The sequence below is a fragment of the Pristis pectinata genome, chromosome 9, assembly GCF_009764475.1.
Source record: "Pristis pectinata isolate sPriPec2 chromosome 9, sPriPec2.1.pri, whole genome shotgun sequence".
NCBI classification, from domain to species: Eukaryota; Metazoa; Chordata; class Chondrichthyes; order Rhinopristiformes; family Pristidae; genus Pristis; species Pristis pectinata.
In genome coordinates this window covers 39,968,989-39,991,749 of record NC_067413.1, presented here as the reverse complement: position 1 = coordinate 39,991,749, position 22,761 = coordinate 39,968,989, and the positions used below count along the sequence as shown (strand labels likewise).

Here is a 22,761-nt window from a genome sequence, read left to right as displayed (position 1 = left end):
CCTTTTGCTATTACGTTTTCATCCTGTGTTTTTTTTTCAATTAAACCAGTGGTGCTAAAATAACAAATGGACAAAAAATATATTTACAGACATCACATATTCTATTTAACTGGATTATAACAACTCCTAAATTAATTAAGGACTATGCTTAACTTAACAATAAATTTACAAGATTTAAAGTTGTATTATAGAAAAATAATGATTCGCAGCATTAAATGAATTTATTTTGAATTTATGTTGGAATTCTAAAAAATCAGCATCATATTCTTAGCTTGCATTTCTATCCTCCATTCTGCAGTGGTCTCATACAATTTCTATTAAGCAGAGAGTCTTGAATTGTGAAGTTCACGTTTTCAAAAAATTGATCTTATTGACAAGGCAGATCAAGGGAACACATCGCAACAGTCATTAACACTCAATGTCAGGCTCAAGGTAACACAGTTAAAAATAACTTATCTCCTTTGTACACATCAGTTTGGAGTTTGAGGAAATAACTTCAAGGTGACCCCTGATTATGTTGAAAGTAACAACTGCAATAAAATAACAGCAACAACAATGAAAAAAGGAATTAAAAAGAATGAAAAATAAAACATGGAATTAATGTAGGATTGATGTAAATAGTTAGTTGATGGTTGGCATGGACTCAATGGGCTGAAGGGCCTGTTTCTGTGCTGTATCTCTATGACTTGTATTTTATATAGCACCTTTAACATAGTAAAATATCCCAAGGTGCTTTACAGGAGTATTAAGAAATGAAATTTGTTGCATAAGATATTAGGGTTGATGATCCTAAGCTTGGTCAAAGGGATGGGTTTTATGAATCATCATAAAGTGAGGAGAGAGTCAGAGAGATTTAGGGAGGGAAATGCTGAACTTACAGTTTTGGCTCAGCTGCTGATAGTGAAGATTGCAGCAAGCATTTATAACTGGAGGAGAAAAGACATCTTGGAGGGGTACAGCATAGAGACAGGGAAGAACAAGTCTTACATGGGTTACTTACTTACTTATTATGACTGAGATGGAGGCTAATCAGATCATCAGATCCATGCTGGTTCCCAGCAAATCAATCCCACCAGTTCCATTTCTCCCTTAGCCTTGTAAATTATTCTTCCCTTCATTCCCCCTTGGTTCTTTTGTCAATTATCTGGACCAAGGGGTAACTTACAGTGGCCAATTAAGCTACCAACACATCTTTGGGATGTGGGAGGAAACCGGAGCATCCAGTGGAAACCAACAAGGAAAATGTGCAAACTCCACACAAGACCTGAGGTCAAGATTGAACCCAGGTCACTGGAACTCTGAGACAGCAGCACTAACTGCTGCATCCCAGTCCCGCCACCATAGCATTCCCTTTGTCCTCTCCACCCTTTCCTCTCTCTGCAGCTCAGAACATGATCATTTTCTTACATTTCTGGGACTGATGAAGAGTCATTGACTTGAAGAGTTTACTCTGTTTCTCTCTCCACAGCCACTGCCTGACCTGTTGAGTATCCCCTGTGTTTTCTGTTTTTATTACAGATTTACAGTATTTGCAATTTGTGGCTTCTCATTTAGGGCTGGTTAAGGCATGGGTGAGAACTTCAGCAACAGAGGACATTCCAGATGAACAAATATTATACACCTACAAGCAGAAATTTGTGCTCATTCATTTGTACTAAATGCTCTTAGATAGCAGCAGCTGCATGTTACACTCTGCTACTGAAATGGAGCCAAAGTTCAGACCGCAGAGTGGTGGAGCTCCTGTCTCACCTTTCTAGTGACTTAGGTTCAGTCCTGACCTCTGGTTCAGTCTGTATGGAGTTTGCATGTTCTCCTGTGACTTCCACATTCCAAAAGCTTGCTGGTTGGCTTCTCCTAATTTCTCCAAGTGTGTAAGTGAGTGGTTGACCTGGCAAAGTTACAACACAGGGCAACATGAGCACCAAGAAACAAAGGCACATGCAATAGACTGCTAAGTGATCTCACAAAAATAAAAAGACACAAGCAGATGCTGGAAGCTGGAACAAAAAATAAACCACTGGAAGAACTCAGTAGGGCAAGCAGCGTCTGTGGAGGCAAAGGGATGGTGGACATTTCCGGTACAGAGCCTGCATTAGGTCAAATGCTGCTTGATCAGCAGTTATAAATATAAAAATATATTTTTATAAATATATTTTATAAATATAAAAATGAGGAAGAATTTATCTTTTGATTTGGGTTGACCGAGGCTAAAATCCACAAACATTGTTCAAATCCTATAATGGGACTTGGGATTTTACTGAATTAAATAAACTCATTTTTGATGACAAGATCACAAGACAAGGGAGCAGAAGTAGGCCATTCGGCCCATCAAGTCTGCTCCAAAGAAAAGGGAAAAAAGAAAAAGAAATGAGAAATTGGGGGGGGCAAAAAAACTATTCTAACCCCAATTTCCACCCTTATCCCCATATCCCTTGATACCCCGACTAATTAGGTATCTATCCATCTCTTCCTTAAATGCCTCCAATGATCTGGCCTCCACTGCTGTACGTGGCAAGGAATTCCACAAATTCACCACCCTCTGGCTAAAGAAATTTCTCCTCATCTCTGTTTTAAACCTGTACCTTCCAATTCTAAGGTTGTGCCCTCTGGTCCTGGACTCACCCACCAGGGGAAACATCTTGGCCACATCTACTCTGTCCAGTCCTTTCAACATTTTAAATGTTTCTATGAGGTCCCCTCTCATTCTTCTGTACTCCAGTGAGTACAGTCCAAGAGCTGACAAATGCTCATCATATGTAAGCCCTTTCATTCTGGGAATCATCCTCGTAAATCTCCTCTGAACCCTGACCATGAAACTAACAAATTTTGGTAAAAATTCAGGTGGTTGACTGACGTCCTTAAGAGAAGGAAACCTGCTGTCCTTCCCCTGTCTGGTATTCATGTGTTTGCAGACCCACAGCAATGTTGTTAATTATTAATTGCTCTCTCAAATGGCTTACCACATCATTCAGAGAGTCATAGAGTCATACAGCATGGAAACAGGCCCTTCAGCCCACCGAGTCAGTACTGATCTTCAAGCAGCCTTTCACACTATTCCCACACTCTTTACTCCCATCAGCTCCCCTCTGATTTTAGCACTCACATACACACTGGAGGTAGGTTAAGTTGCCCAATTAACCTACCAACCTGCTTACCCTGGGGATGTAGGAAAAAAACGGAGCTCCCAGAGAAATCCCATTGATCGTGGAGAGAACATACAAACTCCACTTGGATCGGACCTGAGGTCAGGATTGAACCTGGGTTACTGGAGCTGTGAGGTAGTCACTCTACTAATTGCACCAGAGTGCAATCCCAAAGTGTGGGGCTTTGATACATTTACTTGCATCACTGTCACAAAGTAGAAACACGGTAAGAATTAAACCAGATAGACCACTTGACATTGACCTAGGTCCAAAATTCAGTCATTGCAAAATTGCTCCCAGCTCAGTTGCCCTTGCAAAGTCCATTTCACTGAGTACTCCCTACAGTCTATTAGCTTTATGATCACTATTACTGGGAAGTGGTATCTAAATTAGGAGAGTTGTCCTACAGACTAAGTTGTCTCTAAGTCATCCTCACAGAATCAGACCTTATGGACAACGTACGTTTTGCACACAGAGGGTGGTGGATATCTGGAATGAGATGCCAGAGGAGGTGGTGGAGGCAGACACAATTACAATGCGTGAAAGGCACTTGGACCAGTACTTGGATAGAAAAACTGCAGAGGGATATGGGTTTGATGCAGGCATATGGGATTAGCATAGATAGGCATCACGGTTAACATGGACAAAGTGAGCCTGCAGGGCCTGTTTCTGTGCGATACAATTCTATGATTCTATGAATGTGTCCCACTCTTCCATTACAAGCCTTTAGTATATCCTGGTCCATCAATATCTGAGGCCCACTGAAGGAGGCTACCAAGTGACATAAAGACTGCGAGTAGCTCTGGGTGTCTTCAAAACTGACTTCAGATCCCATCAGGTCAAACATGAATCAGAAACATCCTCCTGATTACCATCTACCATCCCACCCCAACTGACGACCTCCAAGCTGAACAGCACTTGGAAGAAATACTGAGAATAGCAAGGGTATAAAATGGGTGAGAGTACAGAGTGGCTTGGTAGTAACACAAAAGACAGCTGGCTGAGTCCTGAGGAACAAAGATGTTAGACTGGGTCTGCATTAAGAAGTGAGTGAACAAACATAAGAGATAAACTTACTTGACCTTGTCCTCACCAGCTTACCTGTCGTAGATGCATCTGTCCATTATAGCATTTATAGGAATGACCTCTGCACAGTCCTTGTGGAGACAAAGTTCAGTCCTTATACAGAGACCACCATCCATCATGTTGTGCGGTACCACAATCATGTTAAGTGTGATAGAACTGAGCTGGCAGCTCAGAACTGGGCACTCATGAGGATGTGTGGACCAACAGCATCTGGGGAAATGTCCACCACCAAAATCAGTAAACTAACAGCTAGGCAAATCCCTCACTCCACCATGACAATCAAACCAATGGATCGACCCTGATTCAAAGAGGAGTGCAGAAGAACGTGCCAGGATATCTAAAAAAATAAGTGCAACCTGGTAAAGTTACAACACAGGGCAACATGAGCAACAAGCAACAAAGCAGCATGCAATAGACTGCTAAGTGATCTCACAACAAACAGATCAGATCAAAGCTCTGAAATCCTTCTACATTTAGTTGCAAAAGGTAGAGGAGAGTTAAATAGCTACCAGGAGGAAGGAGGTCCTAGAACATCTCCATTTTCAAGGATGCCCTGGTAAGTTTGTGAGTGTCAGAGAATTGGCTGATACATCTTCAGCCATGTTCACCCAGAAATGTTGAGTGGATGGCCCATCTTACCTTCCTCCTATGGTCCCTGCCATCACAAGAGATAATCTTCAACCAATTATTTTTCATAAACAGTTGGAGACACAAAATCTATGAGACCATACAACATTCTACCTGTGCTCCAAAATGAATTGTGCCTCTAGCCAACCTGCTCCAGTACAGATACAGCACTGGCATCTGCCCTACAACATGGAAACTAGTGCACGTATGTGCTGCCCACAAAATTCAGAACAAATTCAGTCCAGCTAATAACTGTCCACCTATCCACACACAACCATCGGCAAGCTGATGGAGAGTACTGTCAAGCATCACTCCTCCCCAATAATGTGCTCAATGATGCTCTCTGTGAGATTCACCAGGACCACTTGTCTCCAGACTTCTTCACAGCCTTGGTCCAAACCTGGACCTCAGTTACAGAGTGGCTGTTCTTGATATCAGTCTAGCAATTGTGTGGCATCAAGACGACTTAGTAAAACTGGAGTCAAAGAGCATCAATACAAAACACTAAAGCAATATCTCAGCTCAAACGAGTAAAAACTAAAAATGCTGGGAACACTCAGCAGGTCAGGCAGCATCTGCAGAAAGAGAAGCAGAGTTAATATTTCAGATGAAAAACTCTGTTTCTCTTTCCACAGATTCTGAGTGTTTCCAGCATTTTCTGATTTGGTTCCAGATTCTCTGGTTTTCACTTGCACAAAGGAAGATAGTTGTGGTTGTTGGAGATTAATCATCCCAGGCCATCTCTGTGGGAGTTCCTCAGGGCAGTGTCCCCAGCCCAGCCACCTTCACCAGTTTCATCAATGAACTTCCTTCTATCACGAGGTTAGAAGCAGAATGATCACCAACCAGATCTGTTCTGTCACATTTAGCATTACCAATTCCACTCATACACTTTGGAAAATGTGGCAATCATGAAGAAGGCCTAGACAACATTCAGACTTGAACTGATAAATGGCAAGTAATATTCATGTCACACAAATGTTGGACAATGACCATTTCCAACCACTGGGAATCTAACCAGTCACCCTTGACATACCATGGGATTACCATTGCTCCGACCCTACCCACGGGGTTATCACTGACCACAAATTCAACTGAGCCAGAACTAAATGCCAGCCTTACCAGCAATCACCACATTTTTTCAAAGATTTGCCTCAGGGGAATGCAACCTAATTGAATAGGCAAGAAATCTTCTCTCACTATGTACCTTTTTGCCCCTGGTGATTTTTTTTCTGGGAACGCAGCAGAAAACAAGTGCTGACAGAGTTGGAAATCAAAAGATTGAGATTTGATATATCCTGATTGCCAGACATAATTTACTAGGTGGGAAACACAATTTCCTTTCAGGATAAACATTATTGTTGATCACTCATGCCTTATATTTAGTGTGTGGTTGTACACTGTGCCACACCAAAATATTACTCAAAGTACATATTGTGTGGCTCCGACCTCAACTCCACCAATGTCCTTTGATGTTGCCAGACAACAAGCCTAACTTCCTCCCCCATTGCTCATCCGTTCCTGAGAAAGTGTGCTTGATCTCAGGAATATTTATCACCCTTTTCTTGCTGAAATCCTACCCTATGTCCAAACTACCTCAAGACTGGAACTCTGCAAAGTGCTCCATGCTATCCATACCACTCTTGGGTAAAAAATCCTGTCTTGAATTTTTTTGTTGTTGGATTTATTAGACATTACCTTCAGGGCCAGATGTGGTATACTTGCACTTGAATCAGTACCTTGAGTTTGGTTCCATGTTGCAGCCCCGTAGTCAGAGGTGCTATGTTTTGGCTGAGGTGTTACATTGAGGTCCCTCAGAGATAGAAATAAAATATCCCTTTGTACTGTTATGAAGGGCACCAGCAATATTATCTCTATTGTCCAGGCAAATATTCATCACTCAGTCTACAGAACAATTGTAAGATGTCAGCACATTGCAGTGCCTGGAATCATGCTGCACTTATAATGACTATTGCATTTCCTACTTTACAACAGTAACTACATTTTATTTGCTGTAAAGCATTTTGAGATATCCAAAGGATGTACATGATGTTACATAAATGCAGGTTTTTGTTTTATTTAACCCCTTAATCTTTGATATTTATTCCATCAGTCTGAGCCAGGTTCAAACCCAATAGGAAAAGGAGTGTTGCTGAATTACTGCTTGACCCAGTACTTTAGCACTTCATTGCCCTTTCACCCCAAGATCTAAAAATTATTGCTGGAAATAACCAAAATCTAAATTATTGTTTTTAGTTCAATACTTTAAGCTCTTATGATTAATGAGAGGATACAGGAAGCAAAAAATAAATCACAGAGATATAGTCAGCTGTTTGCTAATGATTCAAAGTCAATGTTCCCACAAAGATTCTGTGCGACTGTCTAATCACTATGACTCTCAATGTACAAGAAAAAGCAGTCTTACACAAGAAGCCACATATGATCCTTTCCAGTACTTTGCCAGTTTGCGTTTGGCTGTTTTCTTTGGAAGAGGAAATATAACCACTCTCGTTTAAAGCTGAGAGAGTTCTTGCTGGAATTCAGCAGAATGTTGGGATTGAACTGATGGCTAGATTTTTTAGATGTTAAGCAAATCAAGGGATATGTGGTTAGTGCAGGAAAGTGGTGCTGAGGTAAAAGATCAGCCGTCATCTTATAGAACGGCAGAAAAGGTCCCAGGAATTGAATGGCTTCTTCCTGCTTCTATTTATTACATTCCTTTAAATTGTGACAAACTTTAATTGTAAATTGTCTGAGGTGCTGACCATTACCTCAGGCTTTCTAAGTCAAATCAGAGTGATGAACTGGTTTAAAGAACTCATGGTGTTAAGATTTAGTTGATTGGCTATGGAAGGTCCATTTGCACTGGGTTTCAAGAATTGTGTCTCTACTCCAATCATCACACCGACCTTGATCGTAACCAACTGCAAGCCGGAGAAACCAACTGATCCAATGAAAATCTCTGCTGGACATCTCGGAGTTAATTTCACAAAATGTAATGAAGTGTATGGAAACTCATCAATAAATGGTATCGTCCTCTTTCACAGGATGTGAGTATTGCTGGCAAGGGCAGCAAACCCTGTGGGAGGGAATGGTTAGGTAGATCTTAGAGCAGGATAAAATTGTCCGCACAACATTGTGGGCTAAAGGGCCTGTACTGTGCTGTAATGCTCTATGTTCTATGTACTATATCCTATTTCCTAAAGGGCTGCAGATATCATGTAGTCATAATCATGGAGTCAAACAGCACAGAAACAAGCCCTTTGGTCCACCAAGTTTGTGCTGACATAAAGGGCAACTTACAGTGGCCAATTAATCACCAATCCGCACATCTTTGCAATGGCCAATTATTCCCACCAATCAACATATCTATCGGATGTGCAAGGATGGCAGAGTACAGAGGAAACCCATGCAGTCGCAAGAAGAACATGCAAGCTCCACACAGACAGCACCGGAAGTCAGGACTGAGCCCAAGTCGCTGGAACTGTGGGGCAGCAGCTCTACTGCTGGGCCATTTTGACACCTTCAGTCACTTTGACTACTTTCAAAGCTGAGATATAGAGGTCAACAGGGAAGGTATGACTGAGGTGTAGGATCAGCTATGACCTTGTAGAGCAGGATGAAAAGTGCTGACTCCAGTTTCTTTTATGCTGAAGACAGACTATAATGTTCTTCTGGGCCTTCTGCATAGATTATTGTACTGAAATAGGCTTTAAGGGCAAATATATTGAGACAACATATTAGTTGACTTCATTAGGGCTTTCTGTTGTTCTTGCATGTGAACAGTTATAAGAGAGGGATTATAAACTTGCTGGATAGGCATTCTGTTACCAGAACCCGGAATTTCAATACAAAGGTCACCTTTCATGTGTAAATGATGACTGAACAGTATCAACAAACACATCTACATCAGCTTGTGTCATGCTTGGATCTGCAAGTGAAGCATTGTTGAAGTTCCAATAGAAATTGCCACAAGCTTCGAAGTGTATGCTGTATCACAGTACATGGTTTTACACTGACAGTTGCAAAACCTGCCCTAACAATAAGTTAAAAAGTGGCATCACTCAAATTGTTATGACCCATGTTGGAAAAAAACACCATACTCTTGGAATTTTGCCAAAACCCTTGGAAAATGCTATCTTGACCTGGTGAGGTCAAGAAACAAACAGAAAAAGTTTCATGTGCTCTGGCCTCCTTCAGGTCAACATCAATCAACAAACCAAATGTGCACTAAATGTACGGCAGTTTGCCCTTCCAACAGCTCAGTGAATTTTTCCAGAGAACAGTGAAGTCATAAGGAGCACAGAGGGTTTCATAGTTGATCCTTGGACTGTGTCAGGGGGTCAGGATCAAAATTGTATAATTAGCCTTAGTGCCCTGGGTTAGAAAGTGAAAACGAGTCAAGGTTTCCGCTACTCAAGTCTATCCAGTGAGTCCCTTAACTGCATCAGCAACAATATAAATTAAAATATGTGTTTTTGTAGTCAAGTGGTCTGTCTACACAAATGAATTTAGCAGGGAACGGGAGAATGAAAAGCCCTTAGAACCACACCAGAGAACATAAATAAGTGAAGAATATTATTTTGAAATAAAATGTGCACCAACTCCCACATTTACAATATACGTATTTAACACAATACAGTATATTTAACACTATCTTAGCACTTTGCAGGAAACAGAAAGAACCATGAAGGGGTTTCTGATCCTCTGGAGTTCAGCATCATAACAAGAAGTGTTAGTTTCAGGAGCTGAGAGTTGGTGTTGAAGTGACGCAGACCAGAACGCCAGTGCATTGTGTGAATGTCTCTGGCACCCCTTCGCTGAAGTCTGTTCAGAAAACAAGAATGTTTGCTCCCTCTTTTGACAGGTTAATCATCAGGTAAAAGCAACACTTCACTTACCACAGTGATTCAGAGCATAATTGCAAGCACATAAACTCAAAGATGGTGCTCTCTCGTTTGTTATTGTGAATGTAAACAGGGCATAATTTACCAAACTTATCCCAATACCTCCGCACCAAGTAAACAGTGAGAATGTCGGACAAGCAATTGACTGCAGGAAAGCTTGATATACCATTCTTATTTCACTCAACTCCCCAACAGGCTTGAGGGGCTGCAGACACAAGAGACTGTGTATGCTGGAATCTGGAGCAAAAAAGCAAACTTCTGGAGGAACTCAGCAGGTCAAGCAGTATCTGTGGAGGCAGAAGGATGGTTGACATTCTGGGTCAAGACCCTGTATCAGGACTGGGACTGTGGAGGGAAGATAGCCGGTATAAAGAGGTGGGAGGGAGGGGTAAGACAGTTTGGTAGGTGATAGGCAGAACTAGGTGAGGTGGGAGATGATGGGCAAATGGAGCCAGGAGGGGTACTGAGGGGATGAGTGGCTTGTTCCTGTTTAACCCTCACTTCATCTCTGAAAGCTTCACATCAAACAGCACCAGCTTGACACCATCAATGAAATTCAAGTCTGAATCGTTGATAAGCAGTTATTTCTTTCCCAATACAGACAATTGGAAGACTGCATTGAATACTATGCAGGTATGGGACCGAACCCAACATGTCTGTATTCATTACCATAGGAAGACAAAAGAGCTGAATGTTAAAAGGCACAATCTACCATCTATACTCTCATTGGACTCCCATTAACATAGCACACAAGAAAGACTAAGATTTATTCAGGTATTTTTGACTTTATTGACAGTTCATTGACAGTTGTACATATTTACATATTTACATTTCTAAAATAGTGTTTAGTATTCTTCAGCAGGACACTGCTGCCAGTATTGTTTCATATTCGCCAGTAGCATTATTTTTAAAAGCTGTATCACAGATACCATAAGCTGAGCAACCATGAGAACATCAGAGCAACAGAAATATTTCAATGTCCGTTAAACCCCTAACCTCATGATTATTATCTGACGAGTATTGCTTGCAAGGATTCACATTGATACTGTTCTTTTACACAACATCAGCACAATATTTTCTGACAATACAGAACAGGAATGACAAGACATAGATTACATGGACACTGTACATGAGGTATAAACAGAATATACACAGCAGTTAATGAAAAATGCAAAATCCAACTCTAGCATGATTTTCCCACTGTTATCTTTGGTTTCACCCCTGCAGTTGGTGACCTCATTTCAAGAGCTAATCAATGAGCTCTTTAACGGATGCATGTCTAAGAAAAAAAAATTCTTCATAATTACTCTACAAACACAACAAAAGGGACAAAGCAAAAATTGATAATGGTCATCTTTCAACTGCCGATCAAGTGTGAGAGTGTATGTGTATCTGTGTAACATTTTAAAGTTCAACACAAGTATCTTTGGTGATGTTTCACAATGATAAAAACTAAAAGTTGAGATATGTTTACAGTTTGTCTAAGGTCTCGAGAGGCTGTCAAGTAATGAGTGCAGAAATAACATCAGTGCTTTTTAATGTAAATGTTCTAATATATATGGTTTTGTAAATGTATTAACATATGTACCTTTCCACAAACTTGCTTTTAAAGGTGCACTTTGAAGTTCTGCAGGGAAAATAGGGTTAAGGTAAAATCTGGGAAAAACTTTACAATTTTATATATATTCTCATGGCTACTGAATCACGTTTTGAAAAGGTCATTATCAAAGGGCCTAATGACAATGAAGTATTTTGACTGTTTTCAAAAATATTTGCTTCATTCACTTTAAAATTAACATTTACACTTGATGAATGGTACAGACCCCTTTCACTCATACTTTTTTAAGACTGGCTGTATCTTAAAATGGCACCATTATATAACTCAAAGGCTGAAAGCAGGTCATGTAATCAAAAAGGGCCAGTACAGTTGAAGATTTTTCCTATCTACCTCTTGCAAGTTTTCACATTCTGGAGCAATCCTACTTTTAACAAGAAAATAACTGAAAACTTGGAGTGTGTTACATGGTTATGCCACACTTGTTCAAGAACTCCAAGCCCTTTGGTATGTTATTCACTTGAGTACATCACCTTGAAAGTTTGAACACATTTTACATGTACACAGCTGCAATCATTTATTCCCATTGGTAAATATTACCATCTGAGATTTACCAGTTGTCAATTATTCCAAAATCATCTTGAGCAGCAAGATTGTTTGTGGTACATGATGGGAAGGAGGGCTTATAGGATTATGCCATTATCCTGAGCTGATAAGGAAGAGTTCTCTACTAAAAATAGAGACCGTTCTTTCACTGGGTTATAACAATCTTATACATAACATGATGGTTAACTGAGAAGTTGTAGAATAACGAGAGCCATATGACTACATAAAACCAGAAAGGAAAGCACAAGTACTGTGAGATTCTATCAACAGTTCTTGGCTCAATTTGCCTCAGACCACCACACATGTTCAGCCAAAGGCAGAAGCCCACAACAAGCAGGAGGTCAGACACCAGCACATCTGACCTCACACTTCCTATTAGAGACACCGTTGAGCTCAGTGGCTGACGTGCTGGAGAGAGATTCTAGATGTGTTTTGCAGTAAAGTATTAATGTTCATAATTACTTATTAGTATTTTAAGATGTTTTTAATTAAATATGTTTAGTAATTTTTAGTTTTGTGAATTTATTTCTATCACTTTTAAATGCCTGCCAGACGCCAGTGGTACAATACCAGCAGACTACTTGATGCTTGGAGCCCTTTCCAACTCACGGGCATTTCCCAGGAAGGTCAACTCATCCAGTCCTCGGCATCCGGAACAGCTAAGCCAGTGTTCGAAAATTTCTTGCTTCATGGGAGGCCAATCAGCTCATGGCCTCTATGCCAGTTCCCCCATCAATCCCTTATCTCCCCGTAATCTATTCTCTCTCATATGCTCATCAGCTCCTGATTTTCCTACCACCCATATACACCAGAGGTAATTTACAGTCACCGATTAACCTGCTAATCAATCTGAGCAGCTGTCCCAGTTCAGCACGACCTACCCAAAAATAATCAGCTGATCCCCGTTTTTTTAGGACATCGAAGTCACTTACTTCCATTTATTAGAAGGTCCACACAATATCAAATTGGTCACTGGACAGTGCATAGCCTAAGAGCACCCTGCAGGTACCACTTCACATTGCCAAGCTTTAATACCCTCAGTGGCTTGACACATGAGGTGTTTCCAGATGGTCCAGGGTCTGAACAGTAAGGTGAGCATTACATTCTGGTTTGCTGCTCCACCTGTTTTAGCACTCTCACTGGGAAAGTCCTGTCACTAGGACAGAATGGCCCATGAAGGTTAGAAAATGGCACAGCTCTGAATTGTTATGAAATCCCCTCAACAGCCTGACCACATAGGAAGGCTCTTAGAAAACAGCCACAAATGAATCTGCTCGCCTTCTCAAACAGAAGGCCTGCCTGCAAAGAGGAAACGACATTTCCAAAAAAAAATTATATAGAAATTAGCAAAATTCACAGCCTTTTCAATGTTACACAGGTAATAAGTTAAAATGGCTGCACTGGTTGCCTTTTAAATAAAGCTTTAAATGAATAAATAGTTTCAGCATTGACGTGAGGATATGATGAACTTCAAGTGCACCACAAACCAAGGATTCCAAGAGCTCTATCAAAAGTCATCGAGTTGAAAGGGTAACTCGGTTTCTTTCTCTACAGATGCTGCCTGGTCTGCTGAGTGTTTTCTGATTTGACTCTAATCTACACTGGCCTTAAATTGGGATTCAACCGAATAACTGGAGTTGTGGAAAATTCTACTATATGGTTGCACGCTGAGGGAGTTAAATGCCCATTTCAGATCATGTGTGCTCTACGTGTTAAGTGTATGCAAGGATATTTAATAATAAAGGATTGGGATGGGCAACTTTGATTCCTGTCTCTCTTCCTGTCAATAGCCTGTTACAAAAGTTCCTCACTTCGGTGTCAACAGATAAGGAAATTGCCTTCCTGCTGGTCGTTCTCAGGCTCAGGGACGGTCTGGTCAGAGGTGGGACTGTCTTGATCAGCAGGGGCCTGCTGAGAGGCAGCCTGGAACCAGGGATGTAGAAGGATCTCACTGGCTGTCAGTCGCTCCGGGGGATCGCGCCTCAGCAGGCTACGGATCAGACACTTGGCTTTAGGCGAGACGCTGTCCGGGATGCAGAAATGCCCGCGCCGGATCTTACTGAAGAGGGCACTGGGGTCGGAATCGTGGAAAGGATAGCGTCCCACTAGGAGGGTGTAAAGCATGACGCCTAGACTCCAGATGTCCGCTGCTTTCCCAGAATAACATCCACTCGTGTTCAGTATCTCTGGGCTCACGTAAGCCGGACATCCATGCTTATCAGACAGGGAGTCATCCTTTCCTTTCAGGATATGAGCATCCTCCAAGCTTTCCAGCCTCAGCCTGCTCCTGTGGGAATGGCAGATAAATAATCAGGCACTGTGAGTGACTACAATGCTGAAATGGAAGTGGAGAACTGCTGCTCCTTAGTAAATTAAAGCTGCCCCCTTCCCCATACACACACTGCTGCTTATTGAATGACCAAAATAATTCATACCCTTGCATTCACTCAGTGAATGCTCAGGGCAGAATCTCTTGTGGTCACTTTTCTGAGTTCTGCACTCAGTTATTTTTCTTTTTAAACTGAAAAGCAGCTGAAAGCGTTTACACTGTTTGATTAATATTAATGATAATCCAACTAAAGCAGCCTTTTAAGTTTGAATGTTTGAAGCACTTAAATGCAGCATTTCACACGCTGTTTAGTGCAATGAAAGATATGTATTTTTAATTGAGTGAAAGCTTACTTTGGAGCTAAAAGCCATATATTTATAATAAGTACAATTAGCTTGATCCTATGTTTAGCATTTGGAGCTATTCAGTGTTGTGCTTTGAAGAGACCAGATCAATTCAGTGATTGGAGGGATGTGTCCTACAACTGAACCCTGCATCTGTGTAAAGGGCAGAACCTTCAGCTCTTCTGTTTTGTAAATGGAAAACATGACTCATGCAGCCTGCTGCGTGTGTGTATTATGGTCCCTTACGACACTGAATCAATCAACACCTGCTTTGACAACGAGAGTACCTTACATTGCAACACCGCCCTGTGTTGCCAAATCTGTGGCACATGATGAAGGGGAAAAAAAATAGCATGTACAATACCGACTGCAGAAATTGGCACTAGCAAGCACCACTCAAATTCACATCTTTCTAACTAATGTGCTATATAAATACTGTTACTGCCTCAACACCTGTTGGACATGGATTCTCATTTGTGAATTAAATAGAACCAACAGCACTGAAACAGTCCAAGCAGGCATTGCTGGGAGAGTCACGAATAAGGGGTCATAGCTACAAAATAAGGGGCCAGTCATTTAAAACTGTGATGCGCAGAAATTTCTTCTCGTAGTGAATCTCTGGAATCCTCTGTTTCTGAGGGTGGTGGAGGAAAGCTCATTAGAAAAATTTAAGGTGGAGATAGATAAATATTTGAAGGAGGGTTACAGGGAACTGGCACAGAAGAGGAGTTGAGGCCGGCATAGATTGGCCATGATCATATTGAATGGACGGGCAGGCTTAAGGGGCCTGGTGACCTAATCCTGCTCCTGTTTCCTTCTGTTGTCTTCTTATGCTCCACATGAGCCTTCTCCTGCCCTACTTCATCAAAATCTACCACTAAACCCTCATGTCCTTATTCAGCTTCCTCTAAAATGCACTGTGCAATTCACCTCAACTCCTCCATGCGGTGCCATGTTACATATTCTAACCATGACTGTGAAATAAACACACTAAAATAGAATTGGAACTCACTTATCTCATTCTGCAATAATTATATCTCAGGCCAAATCGCTTTGTTAGTCACATAAGGAAGGGTATTTTTGCTTCAGAAAATACTGCAGTTTATATCTGAGCTGAACAAGACCTTTACTGCAGTTCAAGTAACAATGCTTTTATTCTTAAATGCTGAGGGAAGGTGAAAGACCATAAGAACTGAAATGGAAACTAGCAATCAAAGCCTTAATCATCATAGCTACTGGAAATGGTCCTCTTAAGAATTTTGCTGCAATCCTATGCTTAAACAGCTATCAAAACTGCATGCGTCATTAGCCAAAATTTTAAAAGTTTATTATTTCTATTAATAATTTACTCATTTAAAAAGACTGTAGATAATAGCATTTCAGTAAACCTGCACTTGCCCAACTCTAGTCTATAAATGTTTGATAACCTTGTGCAATATGTTTTATTCATCTGTAATAAACAATAGTTTTGAAACATTTACAGACCCATTACTTGAATGACATTTTGCCTCTATTGTTGCAAGTATGTAGAGTGCAATTATCATTCACTAAAAAGCATTTTTAAATGAATAAATCTATAGGAAAATCATTGCAAGATGATACTATTTTATGGCTTACTGTCTGAGGACACCAGAGTAACATTAGGGAAGTAAAAATCTATCCTCATGTTCTCTTTTGAATATTTAGGTGAGTTGCACTATTTAACTTTACCCTAACAGGGACACAAACACATTGTCTAAACAACTGGAGATTCACTGAAGCGTTTGCAGATTTACTTAATGGCTGCTAATTACTATTCTGGAATCGCATTTCTTTTATTGAACAGGTGATTCATTCCATAATCATCTTCTGACTGTGCTTATTAACTAACTCTCATATATTACCGTGCTGTATAAATAAAGTTTTAAAGTTTTATTTGAAAATATTCTTAAATAGTCAATTATTTTGTCAGTCAAGTCTAAAATTTATACAAACGTGCCATTAAAATTATAAAAGGGAGTCACTCACCTACTCCATGTAAACATTTGGGTTGCGATACGGATATAGCACAGTGATTAAAAGAAACCACATTCAGCTTACTTAAGCATTCACTATAAATGCAATCTGAGAATCAATTCATGTTTTTTCATTGTATGTATAAGATTACCTTTGCTTGCAAGGGATTTTAAATTAATTTATTCACAGAATGTGTATGACTCTGGGAACACCAGCATGTATTGCCCATCCCTCATTGCCCTTGGTTTGCTAGACCACTTCAGAGGGCAGTTAATCACATATAGACCAGATCAGAGAAGGATAACAGACTTCCTGCTCTGAAGGATTTTGGATTTTTTGGTACAATCTGGTACTTTCATGGCATCATTACCGATAGCTTTTTTTTAAAGGGTCCAGTTTTTTTTTTACTTTAATACTCGATATTTAATATTATTTAATAATAAGTGAACTTTAATACTCAGGAGAATATAAACAAATCTTGTTGGATTACTACTCCAGCAATACAAGCAGTCCTGCACAAAGGGATTAAGGTGAATGCAATCACTTTTTCTGTGTTGGATGGAAAGTTTACTGCACCCGTTTTCAACGCACCTCTGCTCATCAGCAAAGACGAATTTCCTGAGTTTGAGGTCCCGCAGGACGATGCCCGATTCATGACAATGAGCCACTGCCGAGACAATCTGGTGAAAGAGCCGCGCCGCTTCCTCCTCTCCCAGGCGCTTGCGGTTCCGCATGTATAAGTGCATGTCGCCGTGGCCCTTCTCCAGGAACACATAGCACCTCCGCTCTCCGAGGATTATCTCCTCGATAGCGGTGATGTTGTCGTGGAGTGGGATCCGCAGATATGGTCCGATCTCATCCCGGTAATGCTTGATGTCAAAAACCTGTGGGTGCGAAACAAAGTCTTATTTTCAAATACACTCCACACTTCTGTTATTTATGAACACTGAGAGTTTTTTTGTATTTTAACCAGTAAATTGCCGAATCCCGAGTTTAGGCAGATTAATACCGAAACACAAAAGCAAAATAGTGCAGATTCTGCTAATCTGAAATAAGAACTGAAAAATGTAGATGGCATCTGTGCAGAATTTTGATCCGATCCGAAAAGTCACCTCTGTGTCAGCGTCCACACAGATGTTGCCTATCTGCTGAATATTTCCAGCATTTTGTGTTATTCATTCAGAACAGGCGGCGAAAATGAAGAGGGGAACTGCTTTGACTGAAGTAGCAACATTTGCAAAGGGAAACTGAGCAGTGGTGCAACACAAAATACGCTGGCAACGTTTAAGGGGCATTTAGACAGGCACATGAACTGGCGCGGGATGGAGGGATGTAGACCATGTGCAGGCAGGTGGGATTAGTTTAGATTGGCATCATGGTTGGCATGGGCATAGTGGGCCGAGGGACCGGTTCCTGTGCTGTACCGTTCGGTGTAAAATGCCTTCTAATATCCCGAACGCGCTAGTTATTTGGGAAATCTCATTCATGCTAACATTGCTGCCCTCCAGATGGCAGTACCAACTTGCACTGCTTAACTCGACCAGGAATAAACTGAACTGCATCCGTCAGATATTAAAACGCCGCAAATTGGATGCAAACTCCCAGCTAATTTTACGCGGCGCCCGGGGAGTCAAACACACACGGCAGGCGTACGAGGAGAAGTTATTGAAACTGTGCTTTGAAAAGTGCATCCTCTCCCCACTTAAATATAAAATAGTTGTGATTTGCAGCAATGCTTTTTTTTTGGTATGTGTTTTTTCCGTACCTTGCACACGAATTCTTTCCCGGTGTGGCACCCGATTGCCTTGAAGACGTTGTCCCTCTCCAGGTTTTGTAGCAGGAGGTAGTTCCCTATCCGAGCCCACGCCTGGGCGCTGCACGGGCTGCTAGGAGTCGGGTTGGGGGATCCCGGGGCGGAGAAGTAAGCGGTGTCCGGGGGAGAGTCGCTCAGCCGCGGGCACTTAGGAGCCGGCTCGTCGGCCTCCAGTCGCTTCGGTCTCCATCTGCCGTTGCGGAGGATCGGGATGGGGCTCGCCCTGTGCACGTTTAAACTCATCAAAGGCAGCTCGGGGTCCAAAGCAAGGCAGCTAAAGGGTTCTCCTCCAAAGCCGGGGAGAGCGGATGGAAGTTTTATTTTCCTGGAGTTCGGGGCAAGATTGTACTCCGTGATGTGCAGGGAGGGCGGTGGGCGCAACTTGCAGTGATGCCTCTTTCATTCCTCGGTGGCGAACCCTTCCTCTTGGGTGGGGGTGGCAGCAAGGAGTGATCCCAAGAGTCCGATCCTTCAAACAGTTTGCACGCCGCTTCTGCAAACAAAAATTTAAAAATGCACGAAATGCACCCTTCCCGGTATGAAATGTCTCGTTCGTTTCTCCTGCAGCAGCGGTGCTAGTTTCCAAAGCAAGGTTGCGGGTGCTTCGAGCAACAACAAAAACCCCAACTTGTGTGCAGGTGGTTCACGGGCGTATTGCTTCAAGGTAACCGATCAGGGCGAAGGGGAGCATTGCAAACTTTAACTGGTCTCCGTGCTTGCAGTCGGCTGTAGGGTGCAACTTGAATCACAGCTGCCCTGTTCAGCAAAAGTTACAGTAATTGGGAGTGGGGGGGGGGGAGAGAGAGAGAGCGAGTATGTCTCAGTGGAATGCAGGCTGGCTCACAGTGTGTCTGAATATAACAGTCTGCGAGATTGCAACATCGCCTCCTGGATAAGAGTCACCCTGCAAGAGAGCGGCAAGAACACAGTAGTTTCGATGCTTTTACCTGTTTTACGCAGTCTGGCACCGCCCTCGGCAGATTCCTTGTGAAAGCAGATTGTTCCAGCGACGTATCGATTTCTTTGTTACGCGTCCCTCCACACACGAAAAACAAATTTCGAAATAAAACAAAAAGAGTTGCAGTATTTTCTGTTACCTAAACTGAAAAGAAAACTTTTCTGTTAATTTCACGATCCAACATGTTTATTGTTGAGTTGACTGTACAAAATACAGGATTTATTCTGAGGTCATGAGTCGTATGAAACAAAGTGATTTGTAAGTTTGCACTTTATTAATTCTGAGAGCAAACTTAACCTTACATATATTACGGTAAATTAATTCGATCCTTTCCCAACACAATTCATGACCATCACATGGGCTGTCTTGAATGACGCAAGGTTCCAGTCTAGGCAACTCTCCTGACGTAGAGAGGCACGTTAAATGACAGTCCATCAGCACCTACACCAGGTCATTTCAGCGGGCAAATGTATTTTCTTGAGACGTTGAGCAATTGCATTTCAAGGCAACCAGGTCATATTTTACCCAGGAGAAAACAAAGTAGGCTAGTGCAAAACCTGACGTTTGAATTCACATTTGAAGTAATTTAAACCCCTTAAATTTTGCGCAGCTATTTTAATCACCATGCATTGATCATCAAACAAAATGTGACACCGAACCAGATAAGGAGATATCAGGATAGGTGATCAAAAGCACAGCCAAAGATAATTTAGGGAGCATCTAAAAGGAGTAGCGAGGTTTAGAGATTACAGGTCAGGACGTATGAAACACATGCTGTTTATAGTTTTTTTTAAAAAATCACAGCATTTCTGAGCAGTGTGTACAAAAACTTTTAAATAGGATTCTAAGTAAAATTAAATGCAGACATTCAAGCTCAAATTATTTAAAAATCACTTGAAATTTTAAATAAATGCAAAGTTTGAAGTTAATTTGTAAAACAGGACATCTGAATAATTATCTCTTAATGTTATCGCCCAGATTGCATCATTAAACAAGACAGTCACTGAAAGAAGTTTCTGAGAGAGAACCCCAGTTTATGTCAGCCCTTCCTAGAGGACGTGAACATTTTGGAGAAGATGTTTAATTTTTTGGCTATTACAGTATTTAGTTTGCAGGATGTATTGCAGATGCCCTTCCCGTCGGTTGGGTATGATTTAATACATCCCACAATTACCTCAGCAAGTTATTTCTTGACGAGTTATTCCTGCTCTTGTAAGACAGATGTCTAGGTATAACCATGTTCTTTGTTCTGTCAAGTGATTCAAATCTTTAAAAACATTTATGAAGCAGAACCAATGCTCCATTTATCTTGTGAAAGGCACGTAGTAACAGGATGCTGTGCTTCTGAGCTATGTGGAACGTAAGTATATTTGGTGAGAATGCACATTAGGTCATAAACACTACTGACAGCTGAATGATAGCTAAGGCTACTGATTAGAGCTTTCCACCAGGCAAGGGGAAGGCCAAATCCCTCACGTCCCAAAATATAATAGCTTGTAATTTTCATGGGATCTTGAACCTCTGTAGAAATAGAACAAATAAGGGAAAATGTCGCTAACAAGTTTTCACTCCTACTGCTCCAAGAATGGTCTGATAATGTTGTGTCATGGCAGGGGTATGAGCAGTAATGTAAATTAGGCTGTTTTTGGAAGAGGAGTTTATATGGGTGCATACACACCGTGTGCTTAATGATGACGAGGTCGGGGGAGACAATCATGCCCTGCTGCCCACTCCCTGCGCACATTCCAGTGCTTTCCAATTCACCATCACCTGCACCCCACAAGGTTCAATCTTTGGCTCTCTATATCCAACATGTTGTCCCAAGTGACACTAGCCCCGAGCAGCAGATCAGCCTCAGAAGATAGGCTGACAATATCGAGTTTTACTTTTCCATCTTCCTCTGACCTTATAGCACCATTTTGTTGTGCGACCGTATGTCAAGCCGTGGATGAGTCAACATTAGCTCTAACCTAACACCAACGTGAACAAAACCATACCTTCTGGTCTTGTCACCTTCATACCTCTCACCATCCACGCTTTCCCCCACCCCCATGTTCCATCTCCTTTTCAGTTTGTCATTCAGACTGAATATAACGCTACACAAATCTTGGTGTTTCGTTTGATCAGTTCTATACACACAATCTCACATTATCCATCAGTGGATCAGTTAATTTCGACCCTGCCTTTCCGTCATTCTCCATGTGTTTGAAATCTCATGCACTTATTGATTACTCACAATCAAATTCTCCAATGTTTTTCTCACCAGCAATACTTTACCAAAGTTCCAACCATTGAAATTCCAAGGACCATCTGAATTTCCACCATCTGAAAGCTCACTTGCTTCAAGTTCTTTGTGCCTATGATCTCCTTCTTGCTAAAGAGCAGGATGCCTGAAAAAAAGGCAGAATACTAAAAAACAGAGAGAAAAGGAAGTAAATAAAAAGGAGAGAGCCCAAATAATGGAGAAAGACATTAGGAGAAAGTAAGTTTTCAGGCAGTGTGAGTTAAAGGACATGAAGTTTCCTCTGACCTTGGTATATGAGATATATGAGATATACCAAGGGAGCTCTCAAAGTTGTAAATAATTTAACTAGAAAACAAATAAATGAATCGAACTATGGGCATAAACTGTCAGTGTCTTGCAATATACACTGCATAAAGAGAAGCAGTCCTTATGACTGGAGGAGCTTTTTTAATCATAATATTATGTGGGTGGCTGTTGAGGTCAAAATTCTGTGCTCATTTTCTTGCTGTGTTTATAGGGGAATAAAACAGAATCAATACAAAACTGTGGTAGTCAGTGTGAACAGCGTCTATCATTTCAAACTAATATGATTTTCATGAGAAAAACACATAATCTCTGGCTCAGCATCATCTCAGGGAAAAATGATTAACATTAAATACAGAATATTCTGATGATAAGGTGCTTAACACAGGGACTATCATGGGTCATTAAAAATCCACAATAAAGACGTATCTGAAAATACATGATCACACAAAAAGTGGAATGAATTTACTTTTCAAGCATAATACATACAGCTATGTAACTACATATTATGTCATTCATGTCACACATTACAAATTTACAAACAGCATGCTATTTCTGGGATTTCTGACTAAAATCAAATGTTACTTGAAACAACTGAGCAGTAGAGGGGTCTACAACTGATGCGGCTCCTAGACAAATGAAGATGAAATGAATTGCAGTCCATTAAGCCTTACTCAAATTTACACGTGCACAGTTGTGGCATGAGATCAGCATTGGGTGCAATACCATTTGTGAGAAAATATCTCACAGTGCAGGCTCATGTGTGCAGAATGGTACTTGGGTGAGATACCAGCATAAGGCAGTAAGAGAAAGGGTCAAAGTGTGGAAGCAGGGTAAAGATAGGGACAAT

General features: G+C 41.2%; 1 protein-coding gene across 1 annotated transcript; it reads right to left on the bottom strand.

Moving 5' to 3' along the window:
• Nucleotides 1–10,528: 10,528 nt before the first annotated feature.
• Nucleotides 10,529–19,298, bottom strand: LOC127574580 (tribbles homolog 1-like). Its single transcript, XM_052023698.1, has 3 exons — nucleotides 18,358–19,298; nucleotides 17,184–17,476; nucleotides 10,529–14,211 (listed from the first exon to the last, which is right to left on the bottom strand). Exons 1-3 carry the CDS (start codon nucleotides 18,646–18,648, stop codon nucleotides 13,743–13,745), a joined length of 1,053 nt encoding a protein of 350 aa, XP_051879658.1. The 5' UTR covers nucleotides 18,649–19,298; the 3' UTR covers nucleotides 10,529–13,742.
• Nucleotides 19,299–22,761: the final 3,463 nt, after the last annotated feature.